This window comes from Gadus macrocephalus, chromosome 1, assembly GCF_031168955.1.
Source record: "Gadus macrocephalus chromosome 1, ASM3116895v1".
In the NCBI taxonomy this organism is placed as follows: Eukaryota; Metazoa; Chordata; class Actinopteri; order Gadiformes; family Gadidae; genus Gadus; species Gadus macrocephalus.
Window position 1 is genome coordinate 3,735,652 of NC_082382.1, and position 26,103 is coordinate 3,761,754.

General features: G+C 44.6%; 1 protein-coding gene across 3 annotated transcripts in view; it reads right to left on the minus strand.

The window, feature by feature from the left end:
- Window positions 1–17,556: 17,556 nt before the first annotated feature.
- LOC132466214 (sodium- and chloride-dependent GABA transporter 2-like) overlaps window positions 17,557–26,103 on the minus strand; it is a 55,742-nt gene continuing 47,195 nt past the window's right edge. For 2 of the 3 annotated variants that reach the window (XM_060063302.1, XM_060063311.1), the window contains 12 exons: window positions 21,873–22,013; window positions 21,643–21,724; window positions 21,262–21,394; window positions 21,028–21,162; window positions 20,846–20,949; window positions 20,075–20,199; window positions 19,821–19,933; window positions 19,598–19,735; window positions 19,393–19,495; window positions 19,187–19,287; window positions 18,712–18,882; window positions 17,557–17,822 (listed from right to left, as the gene is read on the minus strand). In XM_060063302.1, coding sequence (XP_059919285.1) covers window positions 17,694–17,822; window positions 18,712–18,882; window positions 19,187–19,287; window positions 19,393–19,495; window positions 19,598–19,735; window positions 19,821–19,933; window positions 20,075–20,199; window positions 20,846–20,949; window positions 21,028–21,162; window positions 21,262–21,394; window positions 21,643–21,724; window positions 21,873–22,013 — 1,475 coding nt within the window. In that variant the 3' untranslated portion in view covers window positions 17,557–17,693. Of the gene's footprint in view, window positions 17,823–18,711; window positions 18,883–19,186; window positions 19,288–19,392; window positions 19,496–19,597; window positions 19,736–19,820; window positions 19,934–20,074; window positions 20,200–20,845; window positions 20,950–21,027; window positions 21,163–21,261; window positions 21,395–21,642; window positions 21,725–21,872; window positions 22,014–26,103 lie in introns of those variants that run through there. The other variant, XR_009527774.1, reaches the window with a different exon arrangement.

The following is a 26,103-nucleotide window of genomic DNA, read 5'->3' on the forward strand; positions in this document are numbered from 1 at the left end:
CCGTATCCAGCTTGTTCCACGCTTGTTCCAGTACCCAGGCTACAAGTATGCGGCGAGCTGGGGCTCTCATGTTCCCTCCTGCGGTGTATTCCTTGTCCGCATCCCTTGCCATCCAGTTGTCGGACGATTCGTGCGGACTTGCTTTGAATGGCTGATTCCTTGGATGTACTTTGCGTGTGCTGTGTTATTCCGCCGATGTCGCTATGCTATATGGTTATGCTGTTGAGAGCTTAAATAAATGGACTTTATAAATTGACTACGAACAATTATTGAAGTTTAACAATTTGTATTTCTATTTATCTATCTGCAATCTATGCTATGCTATCTGTCTGCCTCTCTCTCTCTCTCTCTCTCTCTCTCTCTCTCTCTATATACTATCTATCTATCGAGGCTATCTATATATCTTTGTATTCATCTATTTATCTGTATACAGTAATCTGTTTTACACTCTCTTACTAGTCTCTCTTTACTCGTCTCTCTCAAGGGTCTCAAGGTGGGCTTTGGTTTGTTGTCTCCCCAATGTGACCTAATGCAATGCATTGTGGGGGAAAGAAGCAATTGCATACCGCTAAAATAGAACCGACTTTCGTCGATTTTTACAGAAAGGCAGGGATATTCAGTCCATAATTTCCAACATTGCCGAGAGATGCCTTTCATGTTCCCCCGCAGCGGTTGAGAACCACTTCCCTAAATCCATTGCAGCACTGCACTTGTGTCAGGATCGGTCTTTTGCAGCTCTCTTATTCCATTCCCGTCATGTGAAGTGCATGCATGAAAGACATGTCAGACTCACTGTCTGTGTCCACTTGCTGCCCTGTGGTGAGGTCAGAGGTGCAGGGGTCCACAGCAGATGGTGGAGATGACAAAATGTCTGACCGGGGAACCAATGGCTCCATGTCTGAGCCAACAGAATTCACCTGAGCAGCTGTCTCCAATGCGTGTTATTCACCACACCAGACCCTGGGTTTAGAGGCCGCCTTGAGAGAGCATCAGCATTGACGCAGTATTGCTGCTGACCCTCTGTGCTGCATGACCCAGTTAAAAGGGTTGAGTTCTAACACTCATCTCGCTCTCCTTCCTGAGGCCTGCTGATTGAATCCTGGTCAAATGTGGGGCTGTAGATAAGCACATCATCGAGATAGACCATGCACACCTGCCAGGGAAGCCCTCTTAGCACCAGCTCCATAGTACGTTGAAATGTTGCAGGTGAGTTATTGAGGCCCATTGGCATCGACCGCCGAGGCATCGAGTTTTCTTCCTGAAATCCTCAACGACCTCCACCTGCCAGTAACCATTTGTGAAATCCAGGGTGGTGAACCACCGGGAGCCAGCTAGCGCATCCAAGGTGTCATCCACCCTGGGAAGAGGATGAGAATCTTTGACGATAATATTATTCAAGCGACGATAATCAAGGCAAAACCTCCACTCACCATTCTTTTTCTTCACCAGACCGACAGGCAAGGCCCAGGGGCTACAGCTTTCCTCAATCAACCCATCAGCTAGCAGGGCCGCCACCTGCCTGTCTATCTCTTCTCGCTTGTCTGGTGAGGTCCCATGCTGTCGCATGGGACTATGGTGGTCGGTTTTGATGTGGTGTTTTATAAGTGTACATTTGCCTGTCAACCTTCTGTGTTCTACTAGCAGAGCACCCAATCGCGCTTTCTGTTGCTGTGGCGGCTGAATTCTCTAGTGACAGGGAGCTCATTTGGTGAAATAGCAGAGACTGTCTCGACAGAAACCTGCAGGAGTGATAGAAGGTCAGACTCATCCAATGAGAAAAAGGGGGGGTTTGTATCGTGAACCTACGGACTTCAGTGGGGGTTTCATTCCGTCTGCGCACAGTACCTTCTCAACGATAATCAATGATCTTCCTCCCACTCAGGGTGAAAATTGTAGGTCTTAGCTCGTTTCCCCTCAGCCATGCCAACGTTTAGGAGTGTGTAACTACTGTTGACGGCTTTCAACTGCTGTTGACAGCGCATGCTTCACCCCTCGCGGTCGACTTGGGATCTGTCGGCGATCGACTGGTAGACCGCGATCGACTAGTTGGGCACCCCTGCCCTAGATGTAGAGTCGCAGTAACGGTGCCCAATGTGTCTAGCATCTGGCCATTCACAGCACGTGCGACAATGAAGTCTGCATTTAAGGGACGTTAACGTAGTGCCGGAACTGACATGCGAAAATCAGCACTGATAAATGACTCTGTGGCTCCTGAGAACACTCATATATAGACTTCGGTCCCTTCGATGCTGCCCCTTACATATGAGGTATGCTGCTGGTCTGTTGTGTCATGTAATTGGATGTTACATGCTGAGGAGAGAAGCATTTCTCACTCTAAAGTGCCCCAAAGTGTGGTAGCTGACGTTTGGGCCGCAACATCAGCTACAAATCTTTTTTCCCGAACGGTTGGCAGGATCCTCCCTCTTAGGTGAGAGAAAACGCACACGTCTTCTACTCTGTGAATCACCCTGGAAAGAGCCTCTGGTAGGTCTAGAGTCCCGCCAAATTGGAGAGGGGATTCGGTCACCAAAGGATGCCTTGTAATTCTGTTTTCTGCCGGGACCTCCTTCCGCTTCTTGTTCCCGCCAGCCACGGTCGGGTGAGTGCCACCTGTGGTCACCCCGCGGGCGAGGCGACTGGCAGCTCTGCTCACCACACTGGCACTGGCCTCCAAGCACTGGGTGAGCGATTCTTCGTTCATCTCCCCAGCCGCTGGATTGCAGTTTCTTGTTTTCCTCTGCCATTCGTCTCATTTCCACTCTCATTTCTCTCCTATCTTCAGTCAGTCTGTCCAGGTTTCTGTACAAGTCACCTCCAGATATGGAGTGCACCATTGCTGCTGCGCCGCCTCCAGTCGGAATCTGGCGTATCGGAGTGTTGCGATAGGCAATCTGTAAAGCCTCTCGAGCCATCTCCCATCGGCCGGCGATGATAAGGGCCTCATCCAGATCAGTAGCCCCCTGCTCGTGATATTTAACTCTCAGGGCCGGGTCGAGCCCCGCCAGAAACCTGCAAAACTTCTCTTGTTTCTGAGCTATGTCGCCGTAGCCTGGGAATGCTTCCAGAACTAGTTTACTTATCTCTGCTGCATACACATCCAAGCTCTCGCCCGGAGCACGGAGGCGGGCAGTGATGTTCGCTCTGAAACAGTCCAGAAAAAGTCCAGAAAAAGTTTTTGTCCAAAAGCCTCCTGCAACCTCTCCTTTACTGCATTATAGTCGGCCTGAACGGCTGCGGGCAGGCTATCCCATAACAGAAAAAGCAGCTTTGGTCAGACGCGTTGGTAAAATCCTGACGACTTCAAATTCATAGTCACCTTCAGTGCCTCCCACTAAAACCTTCATGGCAACCTCATACTGGCTGGCCAAGCAGGGGAAACTTTGCTTTTCCTCTCCCGCAAAGGGCGGTGGAAGTTCAATCTTAACGTTGCTGGAGAACGGTCTTTCCCTGCAGCGCTGCCTGTATTCCAATGGGTCCTCGTTAAACTTCCACATTTATGTAGCTCTTTTTAACGGGGCTCGACGACAATAAGATGCAGGCTGAAGTCCTCACGCTGGACGCATCACAGACTCTCCACGCGTACTAGCTAAACTGTCTACAGCTAAACTAACCGCGCTAGAAGTGATTTATTACTTAACTAAACTTTTCCCAACAGTTTCGTCCGTTTCAGTTGTTTTTGATGGCCGTCCGAACAGAACTAATTCAACCGCTGCCACCAATGTAACCGTTCGTGTTATTGTTGCCTATACTTGGGTAATATATAATGGAAGAATCGGTTAACTCCATTCCCTGAACGGGGCGGTTATGGAAGTAAATCTGTGCCATCGGGTTTTGAAAATAAAAACACATTGAATTATAAGCACTGAATATTTATGCATTGAAATAACCTATCTCAATTTTTTGCCTATGAATTTAACTCTTTACATTTTCAATATATCATGTTCACCTTTATTTTTCAATGTTAAAAAATTCAACGTTAAAAAATTCAACGTTAAAATATTCAACTCAAATATTTTCAACGTCCAAAAATTCAGTCCGCCAAAGTCACCATCAAAATTCAGTGTACGAAATTCAGTGTTAACATCCGGGGACCCAAGAAAGAGCAATCGATCCTAGATGCTAGATCGCGGTCAAATGAGTGTGCACTGCGCATCGTTGGATACCTGACTCTCTCACGCGGGAAGGCAAAACAGATTTTGCCATGTCCAACGGCAACAGCAGCAGTAATAGTGCTTCGGTGAGTACATTTTTCTATATATATATGCCATTCGTATGGGTTGTTTCTGTAAGATTCAGCAATGGACAATACTAACGGACACTTATACATAAGAAGGACGTCGAATTGAAAAATAGGGGTAGTTCGGAATTTTGGACATAGAGCCTGATTCCCAAGTTAGCCTTGGTGTTCTTTATCATTGGAGACTAGGCTAGCTAGGCTAGCCACAAGTCAACGGGCATATTTTGATGCTGGTTTATAACGTCTTTATTGAAGATTTCAGGGGTACAGTTGTAACAGTCAGGTTTATAATATGTAGCGCCACTAGGTGGCGCCTCCCTCTTCTTCACGTACAGTGAAGAAGTGCGTGCTCTTTCGCTCGGCTAGAATAAACAGCTTTATTCTACTTCATTTAAGAATGCTCGATTCTGATTGGCTGGGAGGGGTGCATTAATCCGGCATATTGCCCGCTGACTTGTCGGTTCTACTTGCTGCTGACTGAGCACAGTAGATCAATACGCCGCTTGTATCGTTTTCTATTACATACATTTCAAACATGAGGTCCGTTGTAAAAATAAACCAAGGAGTGCATGTTTGATCGATCGTCATTAAAGCTGACTTGATACGAATGTAACAACTACGTTGTTAAACTAGTGATCAGTTGCAACCTTGTGTGGTTGCTATAGAAACGCGTTACCTACAGTTGAGCTAACGTTATTCACCGTAGTTCTAAACGGAACTACTTTTCGAGGGAGATGAACTCAAACAGAGCATACATTTAATAAGCATGCAATACGAATAAGAAAAAGGCTAATTATTAAAGTATATGAATTGTTTTATTATTGGCCGGCGCGAAGTAGAATAAACGGAATAATCACCTCAAGGCAGGGCAATAAACAGTTTGATATGCCCGGCTTGCGGAAGGTTACCGTAAGGTAAGCCGTCCACGAGCCGGGCATATCAAACTGTTTATTGCCCGGCCTCTCGGTGATTATTCCTTACGTATACGATCGAAGTCTCCCTTTCTAATATGAGTTATTTAGTTACTGATTTGTTGTAGGCAGGAATCCCGGACTTTCCATCTGTGTGTTAAATATAGTGCCGTGGAGACCTGGTGTGGTATGGTCAAAAGCTTATAGTATACTAAAAGTACCGTGAGGAGAATCTCGCATGTTGTCTCCTTCATGCTAACCCTGACCTACTGTACCATCGCACGTTACACAGTATGTGGATAGACCAATTGGCTCTATCAAATAATGCTCCCACTGCAGAATCACGTTATTTTACACCACTACTCACCCCATGTACATTGTTTTATAAACGTATATATTGAATATTTCAGGGGTGCAGTATGTGCAATGTATGTAATGAAAAAAAATAGCACTTCAAGAAAAAACATAAATAATCAATTAAACTAAATAAATAACATCAACTACAAAAGTGTAGCAAGTATTGTTAAAACTTGTATATATTTGTGAATGGGATTATGCATGGGTTTATATATGCAATAGCTAATAATTATTCAAAATATCCAATAATACAAACATTTTATTTTGAGTTACGTTATTTCAATGCATAGATATTCAGTGCTTAGAATTCAATGGGTTTTTATTTTCAAAATCCGATGGCACAGATTTACTTCCATAAGTGATGCACAACACTGCTTAGAGGGCTCAAAATTAACACTCGCCAAACTGGGTAAAGTAGTCTTAAGTTATTGAGTCCACCCGCCACTTTGGCTGGACACATCTTGTCCTTCAGCTGCAGAGAGCTGAGAGCAGTCAACAGTAGCCTATATAGACACATTTTGAAATAAGCCATGGAAGAACTACTCCAAAAACATTCACAACAATCTATTTAATTTATCCTAGATTGTAGAAATATGTATAGTAATTAATTGAATAGGCTGTGTTCAATGTATAAAGTTTGGTTTTAATTAAAAGGAAATGTTCTAAAAATGTTTATCATTATTATGATAATTATGTGTATAGATAAATAATATACAGATATAGATATTAATATTATTGTTCTATGGGCCAATGGACCAAGATGACATGCTCAAAGGTAATTAGAGTGAAATGCAAGGGTTATGGTTATGCAAGTTCACACTGTGCTACAAAATTTATTTTTATGCTACTGAATTTTTGTGCTTGCTGGCACCAGTGCTACCACTTAAAAAAAATAAGCGAACAGCCCTGGATATGCATTTATAGTTCTTCGTTAATGTATTTACTGTTTTTATATTCTTGCTTTTAACAGGATGAGTTGGATGACACTGCACAGGTCTGGAACACACACACCATCAGGCCATCGAAAAACCTTAACGTCCCCAGCGGTCGGCCGAACGTGATGTTTGCATTACCTGAACTCTATGGGACAAGAGACTTCCTTTCCCCAATTGAAGATTATGATTTTCAACTGTGCAAAAATGAATGTATCTTTCGCCAGACCAAACCGTGTGATCCAGATCTATATGAACTATGCAACATCTTTATGGCTGAGTCCAATCTCACTCTAGCAACAGATTCACATCAGGCAGTGAATTTGTACATGCACCTCAGAGAGGCCATCAGGGCATGAGTGTAGGTCAGACGTGTTTAGTTGTGTCGAGCTTGGAAGTGGCAGGATTTTTTGGTCACATAAGTAATTCACTTTGCTGTCCTTTTCCTTTATAAGTTTCCTTTAAAGTCATAGCTCAACATCTCTAGCTTTTGGCAAATGTTATATTCCTTTAAACGATAGTTTAGAAACACAGAAATGAGGGGGGGGCTTTATAGACAAAGCCTGTAAAAAGTAAATCAAATGTGTATCAATTTCAGAACTTTACTTTAACAAATGTATCACTTTTTTCAGTTAGAATTGTATTTAACAAAAAAGGGAACTGGCCTCTCCTGGAACCGTCACCTTATCGTGGTGGAGAGGTTTGCGTGTCCCTGTGAACCTGAGAGCTGTGTTGTCTGGAGCCTTGTGCTCCTGGTAGGGTCTCTCATGGCAGAGTGGTCTCAGGTGAGGGGCCAGACTAAGAATGGTTCACAAAACTCCAATGAAGAACGAAAAAAGAGGAGATGTGACCCGGCCCGGAGGAAGCCCGGGGCCCCCGTCTGGAGCCAGGCCCAGACGGAGGGCTCGATGGCGAGCGCCTGGTGGCCGGGTTTGCCACGGAGCCCGGTCGGGCACAGCCCGAACAAACTACGTGGCACCCCCCCTCTCTTCATCCCATGGGCCCACCACCTGTGGGAAGACCCGTTGGGGTCGGGTGCGCAGCCACATGGGTGGCAGCGAAGGTCAGGGGTCTCGACGGACCAGACCCGGGCGGCAGAAGCTGGCTCTGGGGACGTGGAACGTCACCTCGCTGTGGGGAAAGGAACCGGAGCTTGTGAGGGAGGTGGAGCGCTATCAGTTAGATCTGGTGGGGCTTACCTCCACGCACAGTCTCAGCTCTGGTACCGTACTCCTGGATAAGGGTTGGACTCTATTCTTCTCCGGAGTTGCCAAGGGCGTGAGGCGCCGGGCGGGTGTGGGGATACTCATAAATCCCCGGCTGAGCGCCGCGGTGTTGGAGTTTACCCCGGTAGACGAGAGGGTCGCCTCCCTGCGCCTAAGGGTTGTAGGGGGGAAAACTCTGACTGTTGTTTGTGCGTATGCACCAAACAGCAGCTCAGAGTACTCGGCCTTCTTGGAGACCCTGAATGGAGTCCTGTATGGGGCTCCAGTAGGGGACTCCGTAGTTCTGCTGGGAGACTTCAACGCCCACGTGGGCAACGATGGAGACACCTGGAGAGGCGTGGTGGGGAGGAACGGCCTCCCTGATCTAAACCCGAGCGGTCGTTTGTTATTGGACTTCTGTGCTAGTCATGGATTATCCATAACAAACACCATGTTCGAACATAAGGGTGCTCATAAGTGTACCTGGTACCAGAGTACCCTAGGCCGAAGATCGATGATCGATTTCGTGATCGTGTCATCTGATCTGAGGCCGCATGTTTTGGACACTCGGGTAAAGAGAGGGGCGGAACTGTCAACCGACCACCATCTGGTTGTGAGTTGGATCAGGGAATGGGGGAAATTTCCGGATAGACCTGGTAAGCCCAAACGAGTAGTGCGGGTGAACTGGGAACGTCTGGAGGAGGCCCCCGTCCTAGGTATCTTCAACTCACACCTCCGGCGGAGCTTTTCTGGCATTCCTGTGGAGGTTGGGGGCATTGAGCCGGAGTGGGCGGTGTTCAAAGCCTCCATTTCTGAAGCTGCGGTGGCTAGCTGTGGCCTCAGGGTCTTAGGCTCCTCAAGGGGCGGTAACCCTCGGACACCGTGGTGGACTACGGTGGTCAGGGAAGCCGTCCGACTGAAGAAGGAGGCCTTCCGGGATATGATATCCTGGAGGACTCCTGACTCGGTTGCAGGGTACCGACAGGCTCGAAGGGCTGCAGCGGCTGCCGTGTCGGAGGCTAAGCAGCGGGTGTGGGAGAAGTTCGGAGAGGCCATGGAGAAGGACTTTCGGTCGGCACCAAAGTGTTTCTGGAAGACTATCCGGCACCTCAGGAGGGGGAAACGGGGAACCATCCAAGCTGTGTACAGTAAGGATGGGACTCTGTTGACCTCAACTGAGGAGGTCGTCGGACGTTGGAAGGAACACTTTGAGGAACTCCTGAATCCGAATAACACGCCCTCTATGTTGGAGGCAGAGCTCGAGGTTGATGGTGTTTCGTCGTCAATTTCCCTGGTGGAGGTCACTGAGGTAGTCAAACATCTCCGCAGTGGCAAAGCCCCAGGGATTGATGAGATCCAGCCAGAAATGCTAAAGGCTCTGGGCGTTGAGGGGCTGTCATGGTTGACACGCCTATTCAACATCGCGTGGGAGTCGGGTACAGTGCCAAAGGAGTGGCAAACCGGGGTGGTGGTTCCCCTGTTCAAAAAGGGGGACCAGAGAGTGTGTGCCAATTACCGGGGTATCACACTTCTCAGCCTCCCTGGTAAAGTCTACTCCAAGGTGCTGGAAAGGAGGGTTCGGCCGATCGTCGAACCTCAGATTGAAGAGGAACAATGCGGTTTTCGCCCCGGACGTGGAACTACGGACCAGCTCTTCACTCTCGCAAGGATCCTGGAGGGGGCCTGGGAGTATGCCCATCCGGTCTACATGTGTTTTGTGGATCTGGAGAAGGCGTATGACCGGGTCCCCCGGGAGAAACTGTGGGAGGTGCTGCGGGAGTATGGGGTAAGGGGGTCTATCCTCAGGGCCATCCAATCTTTGTACTCCCAAAGCGAGAGCTGTGTTCGTGTTCTCGGCAGCCAGTCAGTTTCGTTCTCAGTGGGTGCTGGTCTCCGCCAGGGCTGCGCCTTGTCACCAATCCTGTTTGTGATATACATGGACAGGATATCGAGGCGTAGTCGTGGTGGGGAGGGGTTGCAGTTCGGTGGTCTGAGGATCTCGTCACTGCTTTTTGCAGATGATGTGGTCCTCATTGGATCATCGGCCTGTGACCTTCAGCACTCACTTGATCGGCTGGCGGCCGAGTGTGAATCGGCTGGGATGAGGATCAGCACCGCTAAATCTGAGGCCATGACTCTTAGCAGGAAACCGGTGGATTGCTTACTCCGGGTAGGAAATGAGTCCTTAGCCCAAGTGAAGGAGTTCAAGTACCTCGGGGTCTTGTTCGCGAGTGAGGGTACTATGGAGCGTGAGATTGGCCGGAGAATCGGAGCAGCGGGGGCGGTATTGCGTTCGCTTTACCGCACCGTTGTAACGAAAAGAGAGCTGAGCCGCAAGGCAAAGCTCTCGATCTACCGGTCGATCTTCGTTCCTATCCTCACCTATGGTCATGAGGGCTGGGTGATGACCGAAAGGACGAGATCGCGGGTACAAGCGGCCGAGATGAGTTTTCTCAGAAGGGTGGCTGGCGTCTCCCTTAGGGATAGGGTGAGAAGCTCAGCCATCCGTGAGGAACTCGGATTAGAGCCGCTGCTCCTTTACTTAGAAAGGAGTCAGCTGAGGTGGTTCGGGCATCTGGTAAGGATGCCCACTGGGCGCCTTCCTTGGGAGGTGTTTCAGGCACGTCCAGTGGGGAGGAGACCTCGGGGAAGACCCAGGACTAGGTGGAGAGATTATATCTCAACACTGGCCTGGGAACGCCTCGGGATCCCCCCGTCAGAGCTGGTCAATGTGGCCCGGGAAAGGGAAGTCTGGGGCCCCCTGCTTGAGCTGCTCCCCCCGCGACCCGACCCCGGATAAGCGGATGACGATGAGGAGGATGAGGGAACTGGCTTCAGTAACTAAATGTGAATACTTATTCTGAGTCTTTCATGATAGAATATCATTGGATTTCAAATGATGGGACCAAAAAAATGTATGTATCTATCGAACTCTGAATTTCTGATGGCCAATCAGTACAAATATTGACATGTTACCGACAGAAAAGCATTTTGAAATTATCTGTGCATTTACAACCTGTCGTTTCAAATACTGAGAGAACGACAACACACGCTATTCATGTTTTTGTTGAGAATGGAAGATTTTTTATTACTGTAACTATATTGCTATCCCGTATGTGGAACTCTGAATAAACAAAAAATTGCCAAACAAGTTTAGTGCTGTTTCCTGATTTCTTTCTCCATATTTTTCACTGGCCACATGAGCTAGATGAAAAACTTAATGAATTAATAATTGTACTTGTTCAAGAACAATTGACTTAATTATTCTTGTAATCAAACTATTACTTTTCATACCATGACAAGTTCCTGCAGTCTTCTTAATGTCACATGATGTTGCTGTGGTGTCAAGACAGCTGATTGTATACAGCAGGGGGTGCGGTCGTCCTGCCGGTTCAAGTAGGATAACCTGAAACCTGTATAAAATCAGCTGTCTTGACACCACAGCAACATCATGTGACATTTAGAAGAAGACTGCAGGAACATTTACAATCAAAACATGTCAGGGTATGAAAAGTAATACTAGTTGTATTATTATGTACACTATATTATTATCTACACTAGTAGTTAGTTTCGTCGTCTGAGACGTCTCGCCCTTCGTGACACTCCTCTGGGATCGAGCTCTTTCAACAACAACCGCACATCCTCTTTCCTCACACGCAGTCGATGCTCCCTGCATTTAGCGTACATCCATCGGTACCCGTGAAGCTGTCCAGAGTAGGCTACTGCAGTTGGTCGCTAATAAAATCCACCTGGACCGACAGGTCAGAGTAGCCTACGCCTTGCGGCGAGAGTGTCCCCTATCTCACAGTATCCTCTTCAGATGTCTCTCACTTATGTGGAAGGCGTGCCTACTGGCAAGTATTGATTTGATGTCCGAATATTTGAGGCCAAGCTCAAAATAAACATTGATAAATCCCCCAAACTCCATCGTTGTGGTTGTTAGTTTTTTCCTCTGACCCGAATGACGCGACCACTCGTTTGACCGCGATCTAGCATCTAGGATCGATTGCTCTTTCTTGGGTCCCCGAATGTTAACACTGAATTTCGTACATTGAATTTTGATAGTGACTTTGGCGGACTGAATTTCTGGACACTGAAAATATTTGAGTTGAATATTTTAACGTTGAATTTTTTAACATTGAAAAATGAAGGTGAATATGATATATTGAAAATGTAAAGAGTTAAATTCAGAGGCAAAAAATTCAGATAGGTTATTTCAATGCATAAATATTCAGTGCTTATAATTCAATGTGTTTTTATTTTCAAAACCCGATGGCACAGATTTACTTCCATAGGCGGTCCACTTTATTTTCAGCGCTCCCAACACAGAGTCAAAACAGCGACCCACACGCAGAAACTTCCGTTCTGCCCCTTCAGTTCCCTAACAGAAACTGGGTTACATAAGTATAGTAAGTATGGGAAGCATGGATGTCGGAACACGGCACTGTTCCCACATTGGAAAAACAGGGTGTCCGTCCCCCGCTAAAGTCCCAGGGCTCCAGAGTGCGCCTAATTTGGGCGCACATGCGCCTAGAATTCGGGGTACTGCGACCGGCGCACCGGTGCGACTGAAAATGTATCTGGTATAATTATTATTATTTTATTTTTTTACAGAGCAGTCTATTCATAATATTGTAATGACCACGGAAGGGGCAGTGAATGAAGTTTTGATTAGACAGCGATTTATTAGATACCTAATAAACCGTTGGAACACGCAAGACCGGTAACAATAGCAACGCCGGTAAACAAACCCGCAAAGCCCAATCCAGGGGCCTGTACTACGAAGCTCGATTAGAGGGTTAGCGAGGTATGTTGAGCTGAAAGCCTGGGTTAGCTGTACCATGAAAGTCGATCTCGAGCGTAAGTCACCACGCTGTATCACCATGGTGACTTACGCTCGCAACCAAACCTGGTCGGGAGCAGCTTTTCAGCGAGTCTACCCGGAGATCGGCTACTTATATCGGCGTGCGCAGCTTCCTAGCCCCTCCTCCGATAATAGCGTCACCATTTGTGGGTGTTCCCATGGACCTCGGCGCACTTATCGTACAGGCGTCTCTCCGGAGACAGAGGGTTTTTCGGGACAGAACCGATCCCTTGGCATTGTCTGACGATATTCTTTATGAGAGATACAGATTCGGCATTTATTTAAGGCATTTATTTAATGGTCAAAATATTATTAATCAATGGAGTAAATATCGACCGTGCAACCGGTGCAGCTGCCCGGTTGCCCCCCCCCCCCCCCCCGTCAACAACTCAGCGCAAGGCAGGCACGGTCCAACGCCCCCACCCTCCCCCAACAACTCAAAACTTGGGTGCACCATAAATACGTGCTGGTGCACCCAAATTAAAAATGTAGGCGCACCAGTGCACCCAAGGAAAAAGTTAGTCTGGAGCCCTGAGTCCCCCACTTTAGTTCCACAGTGTAATATCAAACAATGAGCACCAAAACGTAATACCTCTGAGCAGCATCTGTAGTTAACTTTGCTGTTATGCGTTCATTTTGCACTTTACCTATAGAAGGCAGATCCAGGGAGTCTAGAATTTTTTTAGTTTCCTTATGATTTGTGGTCGATGTTTTGGCGTAAAGATCTTTGCAATAATCCCTTAGCATACCAAATTTATTTTGGTTCATATTTAATTTGGTTGGTATTAGGATCACGTAGTTTATTGACTGTAATCCCTGCCTGTTTCTTACGTAATCTTCTCGCCAATAATTTGGCAGCTTTAGGGCCTAATTCATAGAAATTTTGTTTTAAATACCTAGCCTTTATCTCTATTTCCTGTTGTAGTATTATATTATTTTGGTTTCTCACCTCTTTCATTTGTTGCTCTATTTGTTTTGTCTTTTTTCTCTTTATGTTTTTGTTCCAATTGTTTCAGGTCAGCTAACAGAGACTTGTACCGAGTTTCGTTAACTTTTTTAAGTTTATTTGTAATTGCAATTAATTTTCCTCATATGACAGCTTTTAGAGCATCCCATAGTATTGCTGGGTCTGTCTCGTCATTATCATTCTCCTCTTAGTACTTCTGTATTTCAGTTTTGATTTGTTCGACCACCTGTTTGTTTTTTAATATCCCCACGTTTAATCTCCAAAATGTGTCTTTTCGTCTGGATATTTTTAAATAGATTGGGCTATGGTCCGACAAATTGGCAACTCCAATTTGACATCCCTGTATTCTATCTCTATCTCTCTCTGTAGTGGATGTAGTTCCCTCCATACATCAAAAAAGCCCATTTCTTCCCATGTACTTTTCAATACCTTTGTGATAGCTTTCCTATTTCTCTTGCAACTAGTTGTGTCTAGGTCTAGGTCATAGTTCATTATCACATTATGATCTCCTCCACATATACATACACCTTCTATTTCTACAGCAATCAAATCAAATAGGGATTTAAAGAAGTGTTTATCGCTTTCAGGTGGGGCATATATGCTCACCAATGTTGCCATTGCTTGGTCAATTGTTCCTTTTACAATAATATAACGTCCCTCTTTATCTTTTATGTCTTTTTGATATTCAAATTTGGTGGCATTGGCGAATTAGTATTGCAACACCTCTGTTGCGGGTGATAGAATGGGAGCTATAGAAAGTGTTTTTAAATCCAAATCTTTTCAACTTTTCATGTTCTGTTTGTGAAAGGTGGGTTTCTTGCAGAAAGTTAATCTGCGTCCTCTCCTTTTAATTTTTGCTATAATTTTATAGCTACACAATTTGTTATAATTTTTATAATTGTAGCTCTTTTGACTGGGTTTGCTAAGTCATTAACATTGAGAGACATAAGCTTAATACATTCTTGTTTGGTAGTCATTGGCGGTTTTTGGTCTGTTCACATTGTGGTGTCTCCCCCTCAGGCTAACAGTGCGATAACCATAGGCACTTAACATCATATGAAACAAACATATGAAAAAATAACGTAGCTATAAACAGAAAAAGCTACCTCCAAAAAGAGATGTCAACAACCCTCATATATTGACCCTCAGTTAGTTTTGAGGGATATGCCTTCCATAAGAGAAGGGCCCCCAACTCGTAGTAAGATGTAACCCGTAAGCGATAGATTCGACCATACTAGACTATGTTGCAGGCAGCTGTGCTTCAGTCCCTTTGAGCCAACAAGTCTGATATCTAAATCCGAATTTAACAATACCTTTTTTCATTTTTGACCTGTATTACACTTTAAGGATATGTTATTCACATTTATACTTAGAGTCAGGTATTCATCTGGCGTTGTTGTCCTCGCGTTGGAATTCTTGCAGTCGTCCTTTCGCTCGTGTGCTTGCCTGCGAGGTTCGGTCTCGTTCTCTCCCGACGCGTGCCCAAGGCTCCAGCCCACTCGACTGGAGCCTGTCACGGGCTGTAGTGCCTCTGGTGGTATCGGTGATGTCATCTACTTCATATCCTTTTCTCCTCATGTCCCCAACTGCTTCCTCCACGCGCTGCTGTAGGCCTACGTCTTCATTCCACTAGCCCAGTGGATACGCATCTTGTTGAGGGGTGTCTGAAAGCGGATGCCTTCCCCCTTTAGAATCTTCTTCACGTTTGCGTACGCTTCGCGTTGTTGCAGCATCCTCACAGAGTAGTCATGATCAAAATAAATCCTTGTTTCTCTGTAGGGAAAAACGGTCTGTCTAGTTACTGGACCAGATGAAATGAGACGGAGAGGTAATAAAGTCTATCGGCACGAGGACCTTGGATTTATTAAGTAAAGTGGCAACGGTTATACAGAGTCATAAAGCGTGAGAAATCGAATATGTCTAAGTCCCTAATCAGCGCTGATGGTTCGTCCAGAGCTTCGCCTCCGTGGAAGGTCTGCTGCAGAAGAAGGTGATGAGTTCCTGTGTGATACACTCTTATGCTGTATCCTCCTCTCGATGAGGTGTGTGCGTTTGAGATGTGTATGGTTCTGTGTGTTTTTGCTTGACCTTGCCTCCCAGGCCTTAGTGTATGCCTGTGTATCTTCTTGTGTTCTTCCTAACGGGGGAGGGCTTCACAGAGTCTCCTGTTTGTGACTCTCCCGTTCTTGAGGATGACTAGTGCATTGTCTGAGTGTCCAACATCTGCCTGGCTGAGAAATGGGGCCTTCGGCTCCGGCCTTGACCTGACTATATATTATGTGTGTGTTATGTGTTAAAAGTTGACTATATTGTAATGTGACTGCCGTGTGATGTGCTCTTCAGGCTAGGGTAGGAGTTAGCTATATTTATAATGTACATGTGATGTACTCAGCAGGTTATTTTGCCCAACATCTTCGAGGTTGACCGTTTTCTTTCCCCGCGCCTCTTTCAAAACCATCTCCTTCACATTAAACTGCTGAAAGTTGAGGATAATCGACCTTGGTGGTTGTCCTGTCTTTGGCTTCGGCGCCAGGGCTCGGTGGGCTCGTTGAATCTGGAGGTCTGTTTCGATTGAAATCTCGTCTTTTTACCATTTGTCAATAAACGCCACGACCGATTTGCTTCTCAGCTCTGCATCTTCTGGAATGCCGTATATTTGCAGGTTGTTCCGCCTGGATCTCGATTCTAAGTCATTCAGCTTATCCATCATTATTTTCTGCTCCTTTAGTATGTCCTTCATTGCACGTTTTGCGTCAGTACTCCAATGCTCGACTTCGTCAGTGTGAGTCAAAGTGGCGTCTATCTTATCATTTTGTCCTTCTACGTCTGCGTTTATTTTGACAAGTTTCTGGTTAATGTCCTCCTTAAACTCAGCCAGTTCTTTTTTCACTTGAGTGGTGATGCCGTCTTTGACAGTTTTCAGGTACATTTTCAGCTCTTTTTGCATGGCTTGGATTTGCTTGCTAATGCTATCTAAGCTAGCTTGCATAGCTTGCTAGCTTGCCGTAGGTTCAGTTAGCTCTGTGCGTCAACAACCTGGCATCCTTGATTGCAGCGAACAAATATTTTGTAACTGTAACTTACATATGCAAGTCCTTTAATTTACGTGTCAACACTCGCTATATATTATTTATAAATATTAATTATATAAATTATAAATTCCCAAACTTTCCTCCTTGAACTGAACTCCGGTGCATTCCGACATTACCGGTAATGCTTGAAAAAACTGTTTTTTTTATAAACTCCGGGTTTGCAAACTAATACGGTAATCCATTTGGATGGTACACTGGTACGTGCAAGTCATAAGTTGCAAATCTCCTAGCTTTCTTGTGGCATTTGCGGAGGCACGTCCCCTTTTGGTCGTAGTAGCTTCCCGTTTCTCATTGGCTAGTCATTTTTATTGTTAGCTACATAAGCCTCTTTGGCAAACAAGCTCGAAAACAAACAACACAACTTTACATTGTATTGCACGCACAGCAAGACCGTGCAATGCATGACCGGCATAAAGTCGCAAAGTAATCAAGTGTGTAAAAGCATTTAAAATCTACATTAAAATTACCAACGTGATACAAATACAAAAAAATAAATCTCTTTACGGGCGCAGCCATTTTTGTTGACGAGTACTATGTTTGGCCTCACTGAACTCGCTCTACTTTCAAAGAAACGAGATACTACGACCAAAGGGGGCGTGCCTCATTGAAATGCCGCAAGAAAGCTGGGAGATTTGCAACTTGCAACTTGCGCGTACCGGCGTACCATCCAAATGGATTACTGCACCAAGTTGTTGGTGCTTCCTTTTATGTGTAGGGACCCTAGTCATGCTACTGCAAAGGTTTGGTGCTATTTTTAGCAATATTAGTGGTTAAAAAATGCCAATTTGGAAGCGAAACTCACCACCCCAAGCTAATAACATGGGAGCCAAACATTGCGCCGGGCAAACTCTATACTCGATTTTCGATGGAAAAAGAATCTGGAGGGCTTATTTGATGGGTTTATGTGCCAAAACAAAGACCCTGGGTTCAATTTTTGCTAGAATTAGACTTTAATGGCATTTTACCTTGTTTCTCTGAATAAAAAAACATATTTAACCTTTACCACAACAGCATATCACAATTTATTCAACAGTTTTAAAATAAAGGCATTGCCATTGTACACACAACATAAAAAAATCGGCAAAAAAAAAGTCTGTTAAAAATGGTGTCACTAATTTCTAGTATGATTCAGCTGTTGGATCGGCTGGAACTGGTGCGCAGTGTGTGTAGCTCTGTGAAGGTCTGGAACACCTCGTGTTTCTTCTTGGTTGGCGGAGATGGCAGGTCATTCGCTGGCATGCACAGCGCTGTGACTCTCTGGTGGAAAGCATGCCAACAAACATTCCTAAGCAACCTATTCATAGTTCTTAAATTTGGCTATGGTGTCCTAGCCTGGCTCTGCCCACCTAAGTACTTCCGCTCAATTTTAATTTCCCTTCATTACTACGTCTGGGTCTGCAGTATGTTAGTGGGTTTTCTCTGTCAAACTTTTCTGCGTCCAATCAGCGAATAGAGGGAGTGGCTGAAAAGAATGACGTTAAAGTCAGCTCTCGTTGACAGAGATCTTTACGCACGGTGTTTGGTTCGTTTACAGCCTGCGCGCAACTTGATTCCCGGCCAAACGTTAGCGATTGGTTATGACAGATCCAGAGTGGCACTGGGCAGATCCAATAGTTTTAAACTTCAACACACACCGTAAATGAGTTAACGTTTCTCAATTGAGTAGATCCAGACTCACTCTGTGCAAATTAAATGAAGTACGAGAGTCTGGTAGGACCAGGCTAATGGTGTCCAAGATAATTCAACAATAATATTTTGACTATTAGCTAGTTAAATATTTTTGTTCTTAATGCTCCATTATATAACTTGCCCTGATGCATGAAAACTCTTAAAGGGGACATATCATACCACCAGGTGTGAGTGTGATTAGCCATTACAAACTGTTTTCAAAATGTGCAGCATTGTGACATCACAGGTGGGCGTGTCCACCTGTCGGATGGATGAGCAATGTTTCCTACAGTCCAATGGGTAGGCTGGTAGACTGATCTATCCAGCACACATCTAGGTGGACACGCCCACCTGTGATGTCACAATGCTGCACATTTTCAAACCTGCTTGTAATGGCTAATCACACTCACACCTGGTGGTATGATATGTCCCCTTTAACTTTATCCTGCGAGCAGAAGGTTATAAAGCATCGTCATACCTCGCTTAGTGAGCCAGGAGTGACCGTCAAGGCGTAGAGCATCCAGAGCGGAACCAACATGGTCGATGAGAGAGTCAATAACCCGCCGATGACGTAGCCCCACCAGGGGTAATCATATTCCTTGTTAAGCTTCAGAGGCGTATATTTCACCAAAGAAAAGACCAGAGTGCACTAAAATGAAATCAGACACAGGTTTTGATGAAGGCTTTAAAAGTGCTGATGGTACTTCTATTTCAGTGTTATTCACGCTTGCTTATTTGTTGGTCATTCTGCAACATTCTTGGGATTCCAACCATGAATAAGGTGGAACTATTCAGAATGTAAACGAGGTATTGATGAAGTTCCCACGATGAAACTACAATGAGTGCTAAAACCCCAGAAGGTTGTTAAATAACCAGTGATGAAGTGCATATCAGAATATACATATTTTTATTATCTTAATTTAGTTTAATATATTAATTTTTTATTTACTTACAGTGCAGACCGCTGGAGTAAGGTACTGCCAACAGTATTTCATGAAAGGCCAGGGCCGGTAGCCAATCATATCCTGTATATTGTCATAATGACGATCTGAACCTAGAAGAATAGAATGACTTATGTAAGCAATTCATTCAGCCACATTATTTACATGTATTCTGAAGAACATTCTCTCAATATGCAGTACACTTCATGACATCTCACCATATACCCAACCCACGCATGCAGACTGGAGAATCGCAAAAAAAAGGAGTGTCATTCCACTGCAGGCATAGTGGTCGAATAACAGAAAAACATACAGTCCGCCCTGCATAAAAAAGAAAAAACATTAATGCAAACACAACTTTCACGATGAACCTATCAGGGTCATCTTCCTAAAACATATGTGTTTTAAAAAAATGTCCCTCACATCTGTGACCATCAAAAGACCAATGAGGAAGCTTCCAACACAGAGGGCAAGCAAAAGGAGTTTACGCCGAACACCAGTTCTGAAGATTGAGGGATACAGGTCGGATAACGCAGTCACCAAAGACTCTTGGTTAACAAACTGAAATCAAAAGAAAGTCATGATGGATTACATTTTCAGAGATATATTGTGCACGTTAAATGAATAGACGGCTCAAAGATGTTACCTCACTGTCCAAACCCAGGAAGATGATCATAATAAAGAAGGAGACGGCCCAGAGCTGAGGAACAGGCATCATGGACACTGCACGGGGGTATGCTATGAACACCAGCCCAGGACCTGGAGGTGGTTCAGTAAGAATCTCATTCAATAGGCTCAGGCATACAGTAGAAGTTCACAGTCGGCCTTTGATTTACATTACCAGAACGCCCTGGGCGGCATACAAGATGACAGATATTACATTTATCGAGCGTTTTTTACCTGATTCGGCTACCATGGAAATATCCACGCCCTGCTCGTATGCCATGAAACCAAGCACAGAGAAGATGGCAAAGCCAGCTACAAAGCTGGTCAGGCTGTTCAACAGGCACAGATAGATACAGTCTCTGTGAAGATAAAATACAAGTGTCAGTTTGAACTCAACTCTAATAGAGGCAAGTACATGCTTTGGAAAGACACAAACAACGGCTCTGGTACATAATGTAATTATCCACATTTGACAACAGTTTTTGACCTATCGAGAGTCGAGAGATCCCTACATTATATGTGAAAGTACCTGTTCATACAGGTTCAACTTTTGTAACACATCAATGGTTTGTACTATATCTGAGTATGGGTGGAGACCAGTTTAAAATTATTTAGATAATGCTGCATATCATGTTTAATAATATAAATTTCTAGGACTAGAAAGGATAGTAAAGCAGGCACAATATGCCAATATTCAGATACATTCAACACCACATTGCTTCATATTGGTTGACAACAAACTAAGCATATGAGAATGTGTCCGCAAGGGATTCGTTCTAGACGAGAACCCATCGCTCATCCATTAAGGTGGAATGTAACGTACCCCACTTCTGAAGGTGGTTTTACTACGGTCGGTGCATCTCTCAGACAACCGTTCCCTCTTGTTCAGATGGTGAAAACTCCTAACGCTACCGTTCAATTTGCCATTGGAAGTCCAATTATCTTTTGCAAACAATGTCACTGGATACACAATTTGTTAATCGATAAATAATTAATTAAATGTACCTGTAGCAGTTGTTGCTGTAATTGTTGTAACTCCCTAAAGCGGTCAAAACACCAGTGCATATTCCATAGGAATAAAATATCTGGCTGCCAGCATCCAACCATACCTGCAAATGAATAAAGGAAAAAGCTAAAAGTCGATTTTTAGTTTTGTGGAACCATTGCTTGTGTTATCATGGTCCTACCTGTGGATCCATGAGTCTGGACGGGTCAGGGTAGAGGTAGAAGATGATCCCGTCTTTAGCCCCTGGTAACGTCAGGCCGCGAACCAGCAGCACAAACAGCATCAGATACGGAAAAGTTGCAGTGAAATACACTATCTGAGAAGGAAAACGTATATGAGAAGAAAGTGTATATGTAAATATATTATAATAAACCATATATTCTGCTATATGACATCATTGGAGATTCAACCATACCTTTCCCGTCGTCTTCACCCCATTCCAGACACAAAAGTAACAGATGACCCAGGCAAGCAGTAGACAAAGGGCAAGATCCCAATGCACATTGCCAAGTTCCTCAATTCCACCTGACAAACCTAATATTCTTCTCCTGTTAAACAAACATAAGTTAGACAAAGCCAAAATGTGGCATGCATAGACCATTTGAGGGTGCCTTCATAGAGGCACCCTAAAAAGTACTTTACACTTAAGCTTTCTCTATAGTGGGATTCTACAGTGTATTGCATCGATATTTTCTCAAAGAACATGATATGGGTGTTGACCCCCAGGAACCCTTGTGCCTTCCTTGTGCACACCACTACAAATACATTTAATCGAATTATAACTCCTTCAACTTACTCCCAAAACTCTATGACAGAAGATGTGTCCGTCAAGATGTCTCCTTCCGAGGTTCCATTATGACCATGCTCAAAACAGGTTTCTGGTTAATAAAAAAGGAAAGGAGGGGTATTACATTGTCCCTTAAATAACATAGCAATGAAAATGTATGGCATGTAATACAGGTGTCTAATAGAACAAATTAAATTTAAAAAAAGTAAATAAATAATAAAGACAACATAAATGTGAACCTGTGTTCCAACTGTTTCCACAAGTCGCCCAGGGAAGCTCCGCATGGAAGGAGAAGAAGAGAAAGAGAATGGCCCACGCCAGGATGACAATGTAGTACACACCAGTGTACAAGACCACCACTTGATTACCGAAGCCTAGGCCTGTCAGGAAATGGTCACAACCACACACATATTACAGAAATATTTAGCTAATTTTCAGCTTGTAGATCCAGCTGCTTTATCCTTTTCTTCCTCTGGTTTTGTTTTGGAAAGCATGGCTTGTGAGTTATAAATGTAATTTTATGTTACATTTAAATATTGAGTTAATTTACATATGGATATAGCCAATGTAAAACTAGCTATGAGTAGCTATGGTGTTTCCTTAGCCACAGCCCACGAGCAACTAAACGATGTCAGATAATAATAATAATAAATAATACATTTAATTTAGAGGCGCCTTTCAAGGCACCCAAGGTCACCTTACAGAGCACAAAGTTATCATAAATCGTTTAAAAACAAGACATTGTGGAAAAATAATAATAATAAATAAATAAATAAATAAATAAATAAATAAATAAATAAAACAAAAACAGGTGAGTTTTGAGTTGTGACTTGAAAGTTGTAATGGTGTCTGACTGTTTTATGTGTGGGGGGAGGGAGTTCCAGAGCCTGGGTGCTGAACAGCTGAATGACCGGGCACCCATTGTATTAAGTCGTGATGTGGGGATACATAGTAGTCCAGCAGAGGTTGAGCGGAGGGAGCGGGAGGGAGTGTATTCTTGGAGGAGGTCGCAGAGGTAACTGGGGGCTAGGTTGTGGAGAGCTTTGTAGGTGAGGAGTAGGGTTTTGTATTGGATGCGGTAGTGTACTGGGAGCCAGTGAAGTTGGATGAGGACAGGGGTGATGTGGTCAGATGATTTGGTGCGGGTGATGATCAGGGCGGCTGAGTTCTGAATGATCTGCAGTCTGTTGATGAGTTTGGTGGGGAGTCCGGTGAGTAGGGCGTTGCAGTAGCCGCGGGAACGTATTCTCAGCAGGGGGTGCTGAGAATACGACTAGACTCGCAACTGCACTAGACTCGCAACTCGCTACATTGATAAAAAAGATATATAGCAGCGCAGCTCAATTACACCAGTGCATGCGCGCACAACCCGGTCTCACGAAAATACGTGACACTGTCAGGTTATTTAATCTATTGAAACGTGATCAGGGACACGTATTTTCAAATTTTTCGTGTCAAAAAGCACAAATTTCAAACCCATGTATTTCAATTGGGAGTATTTGTCGTGTCACTAAACACGACCTCCAAACTAAGGTTCTGTCCGGGAGCGTTCTCCCTAATGTCCCTTAAGGAGCTCCGTACAGAACATTTATTGTTAAAAAATTGTCTGTGATAACTAACAATATGACAGCTTTTGGCCACCCGTTTCTACTTAAACTTGTCTGTGAACAATATGACAGCTTTAGGCCACCCGTTTCTACTTTCACCTTTGATTCTGAGAAATTGTGACAATTCACGGATATATTAAATGCAGGTGCGCTGCTCAGGCAAACCGCGAAGGAAAAAAGGGTAGCTGCTTCATCTGTTCTTTTTAGAATTGTATGTCTTGATGTTTTGATCTAACCATAGATCTATTGTCTTGTTTTTGGCTATGTGAATGGAAGTCCGCGTCGATGCCTCGCAAGTCCAGTGTCGCGAGCGGACGTGACATCTAGAAATCATACCGTATAATAATGGGTTATCATTAATATTGATGTGTAGGGGTTGATTATAACTCGTGAATGATATTGTTTATACCACAGTCTGGGGGAATACTCGTATTCTGATTGGCTGAAGGGTGTGTATTATCTCCTGATATAGGCCTACAGCAGGGGTTAAAATTAACTTTTTTTCACCACCTTCCCGGAAACGTCCCGAAAAACATTTTGAACCGTCCCGAATCGTCCCGAATTTTTCCCATAAATATTTTTTACATTTTGAGTCGTTACTTAGGCCTACTGATAATATAATAAAAACACAATACATTATGTTGATGAAATAATATATTTATTTCCAGATGACAAGCAACACCCTTGCAGAACTGTGGTCTATCTACGTGACCACAGTGTGTGTGTGTGTGTGTGTGTGTGTGTGTGTGTGTGTGTGCGTGTACATAGAACAATGTGTGACGCAGCGCCACAGAATCAACACCGAGCGCCACAAATTGATTCTGCTTTTTTTTTTTTTTTTACGTTTTAGCGATTTTGAAATATAAATATCGTTCCGTTCGTACACCCCGCGTAGCAATCTTTCTCCCTGTCATTCTCGTTCACAGACGCACAGAGAGACAAGCGCGCATAGGCCTACGTGCCAATGGTGCGCGGGTACACTACCACTTATTGGATAAACCTGCGTATCATGCACACGCACTGACAGCGGATTCGCCCGCTCATCCTCTCAATGCACCTACAAAGGCAAACCCGAAGCAGCAGGAATGTAAAAAGGGATAGTGTATAGAAGGCCGGTAATTATCGGGGAAAATAAGCCCCGACAGGGCGAACTTGCTTCGCCCTGAAGGGGCTTATTTTCAATCATGACCGGCGATGTTCTCTACATATCCCGCTTATTACACGGCTACTTGCCAAAACGAAACAATAACTTCGCATGGTGTGTCTTTTTACAATTTATTTGATACCACCAGCATTCGTAGTGTTGATCAGCAGAGAAATAGTCCGCCAAAGACGTTGACGTCGCTTAGCAACCGAAGTCGCTGGGATGACAAGTTACCGGTACTTCCGGAATGAGACTTCATTAGAGGCGAAAAATCGGTTGTTTTCCTTGACAGCGGTCAATCATACTCATGATTATACTTAGCAACGGTGACTTATCAAATATAATTCACCGCCGGAAGTTGTGAAGGTCCCATTGCAAGCGAACGGAGCGTTCCATGGCATTGAGAAGACCCATGTAATAATTGCAATTAATGTGAAATGCAGCTGCTATGTAGCCTATATATATGAAATTTAGATAAATTAAATTTAGATAAATGACGGTGTTAGACCCCCAGGCCGTTCTGCCGGCGATTTAAATTCGCTCTGCAGCATAGGCTGGAGATCGGGAAGTCTCCCGGTGGGCCGGCCCATTTTTTTTTTTTACTCCGTGCGCAGCCCCGCCTTCTCCAGTGAACCAAGAAAGCCTGACGAACGGGGGATTTTACACCCGCTGTTTCACTGAACAACACAAACGCGAGTGCGCCAACCAATTGAACGAAGCCCTTTCCATTAAATAAGTTTTTTCCACCGATCGCGAACATCACAGAAAGAGTTGAAAACGTAAACAGAAAAATGAAGTCAGTGCCCGCAAAATTCTCTTCGTCCCGAAGTCGACCCGCGAGAGAATAAAAATCCTCCCGATGACAATTAATTACGTCCCCGGGACGACGAGACGTCGTTAATTTTAATCCCTGGCCTACAGACACCTGCTAAGTAGTTCCAGTCAGTGTTCTCTGCCCGAGCCCGAGCCCGACCCGACCCGACCCGCGGGCCGGTATTTCCCACCACTATCCTCGGGCCGGGCCTTTGATCGAGCGTTTTTATTTTTATTTTATCATTGGTTTATTAGCCTAATCTGAGGAGAAATCTATGCCATAAACAGAAATATTATAGCCTAGGTCTTTATTACACGGGTCTTCTCAATGCCGTGGAACGCTCCGTTCACTTGCATGGGTCCGGTGACTTGTCAACCCCTCTGCTGATCAACACTACGAATGCTGGTAACGAATAAATTGTAAAAAAGACACAGCATGTGAAGTTATTTTTTTGTTTTGGCAGTAGCCGTGTAATAAGCGGGCTAATGTATAGAACGTCGCCGGTCAATATCGCCAATATCGCCGAAAATAAGACCCTTCAGGGCGAAGACACCTTCGCTGCGCGTCGGTGTACTGTTCGCCCTGGTGGGGCTTATTTTCCCGATAATGACCGGCGTTCTATGCATTATCCCTTACATATATATTTTATATACATATATATATTAAAGAGAGGCCTGATTCTAAGATATGCATGTTGGATGGCTAGGGTGTAGGTCTGAGAAGAACTTCAGGCCAAAATCATGCAAGCGAGCCGCTGGGTGCAGGTGCAACGAGATGGAGGGGGGCCTGGACTTTCATAATCTTCGCTCAGTGAATGTGAAGGATGTTTGGTCGGATAGTTATGACGAAGAATCATAATGTGAATCGGAAAATTCTATAAATGTCTTGATATCATCTTTCGTCTC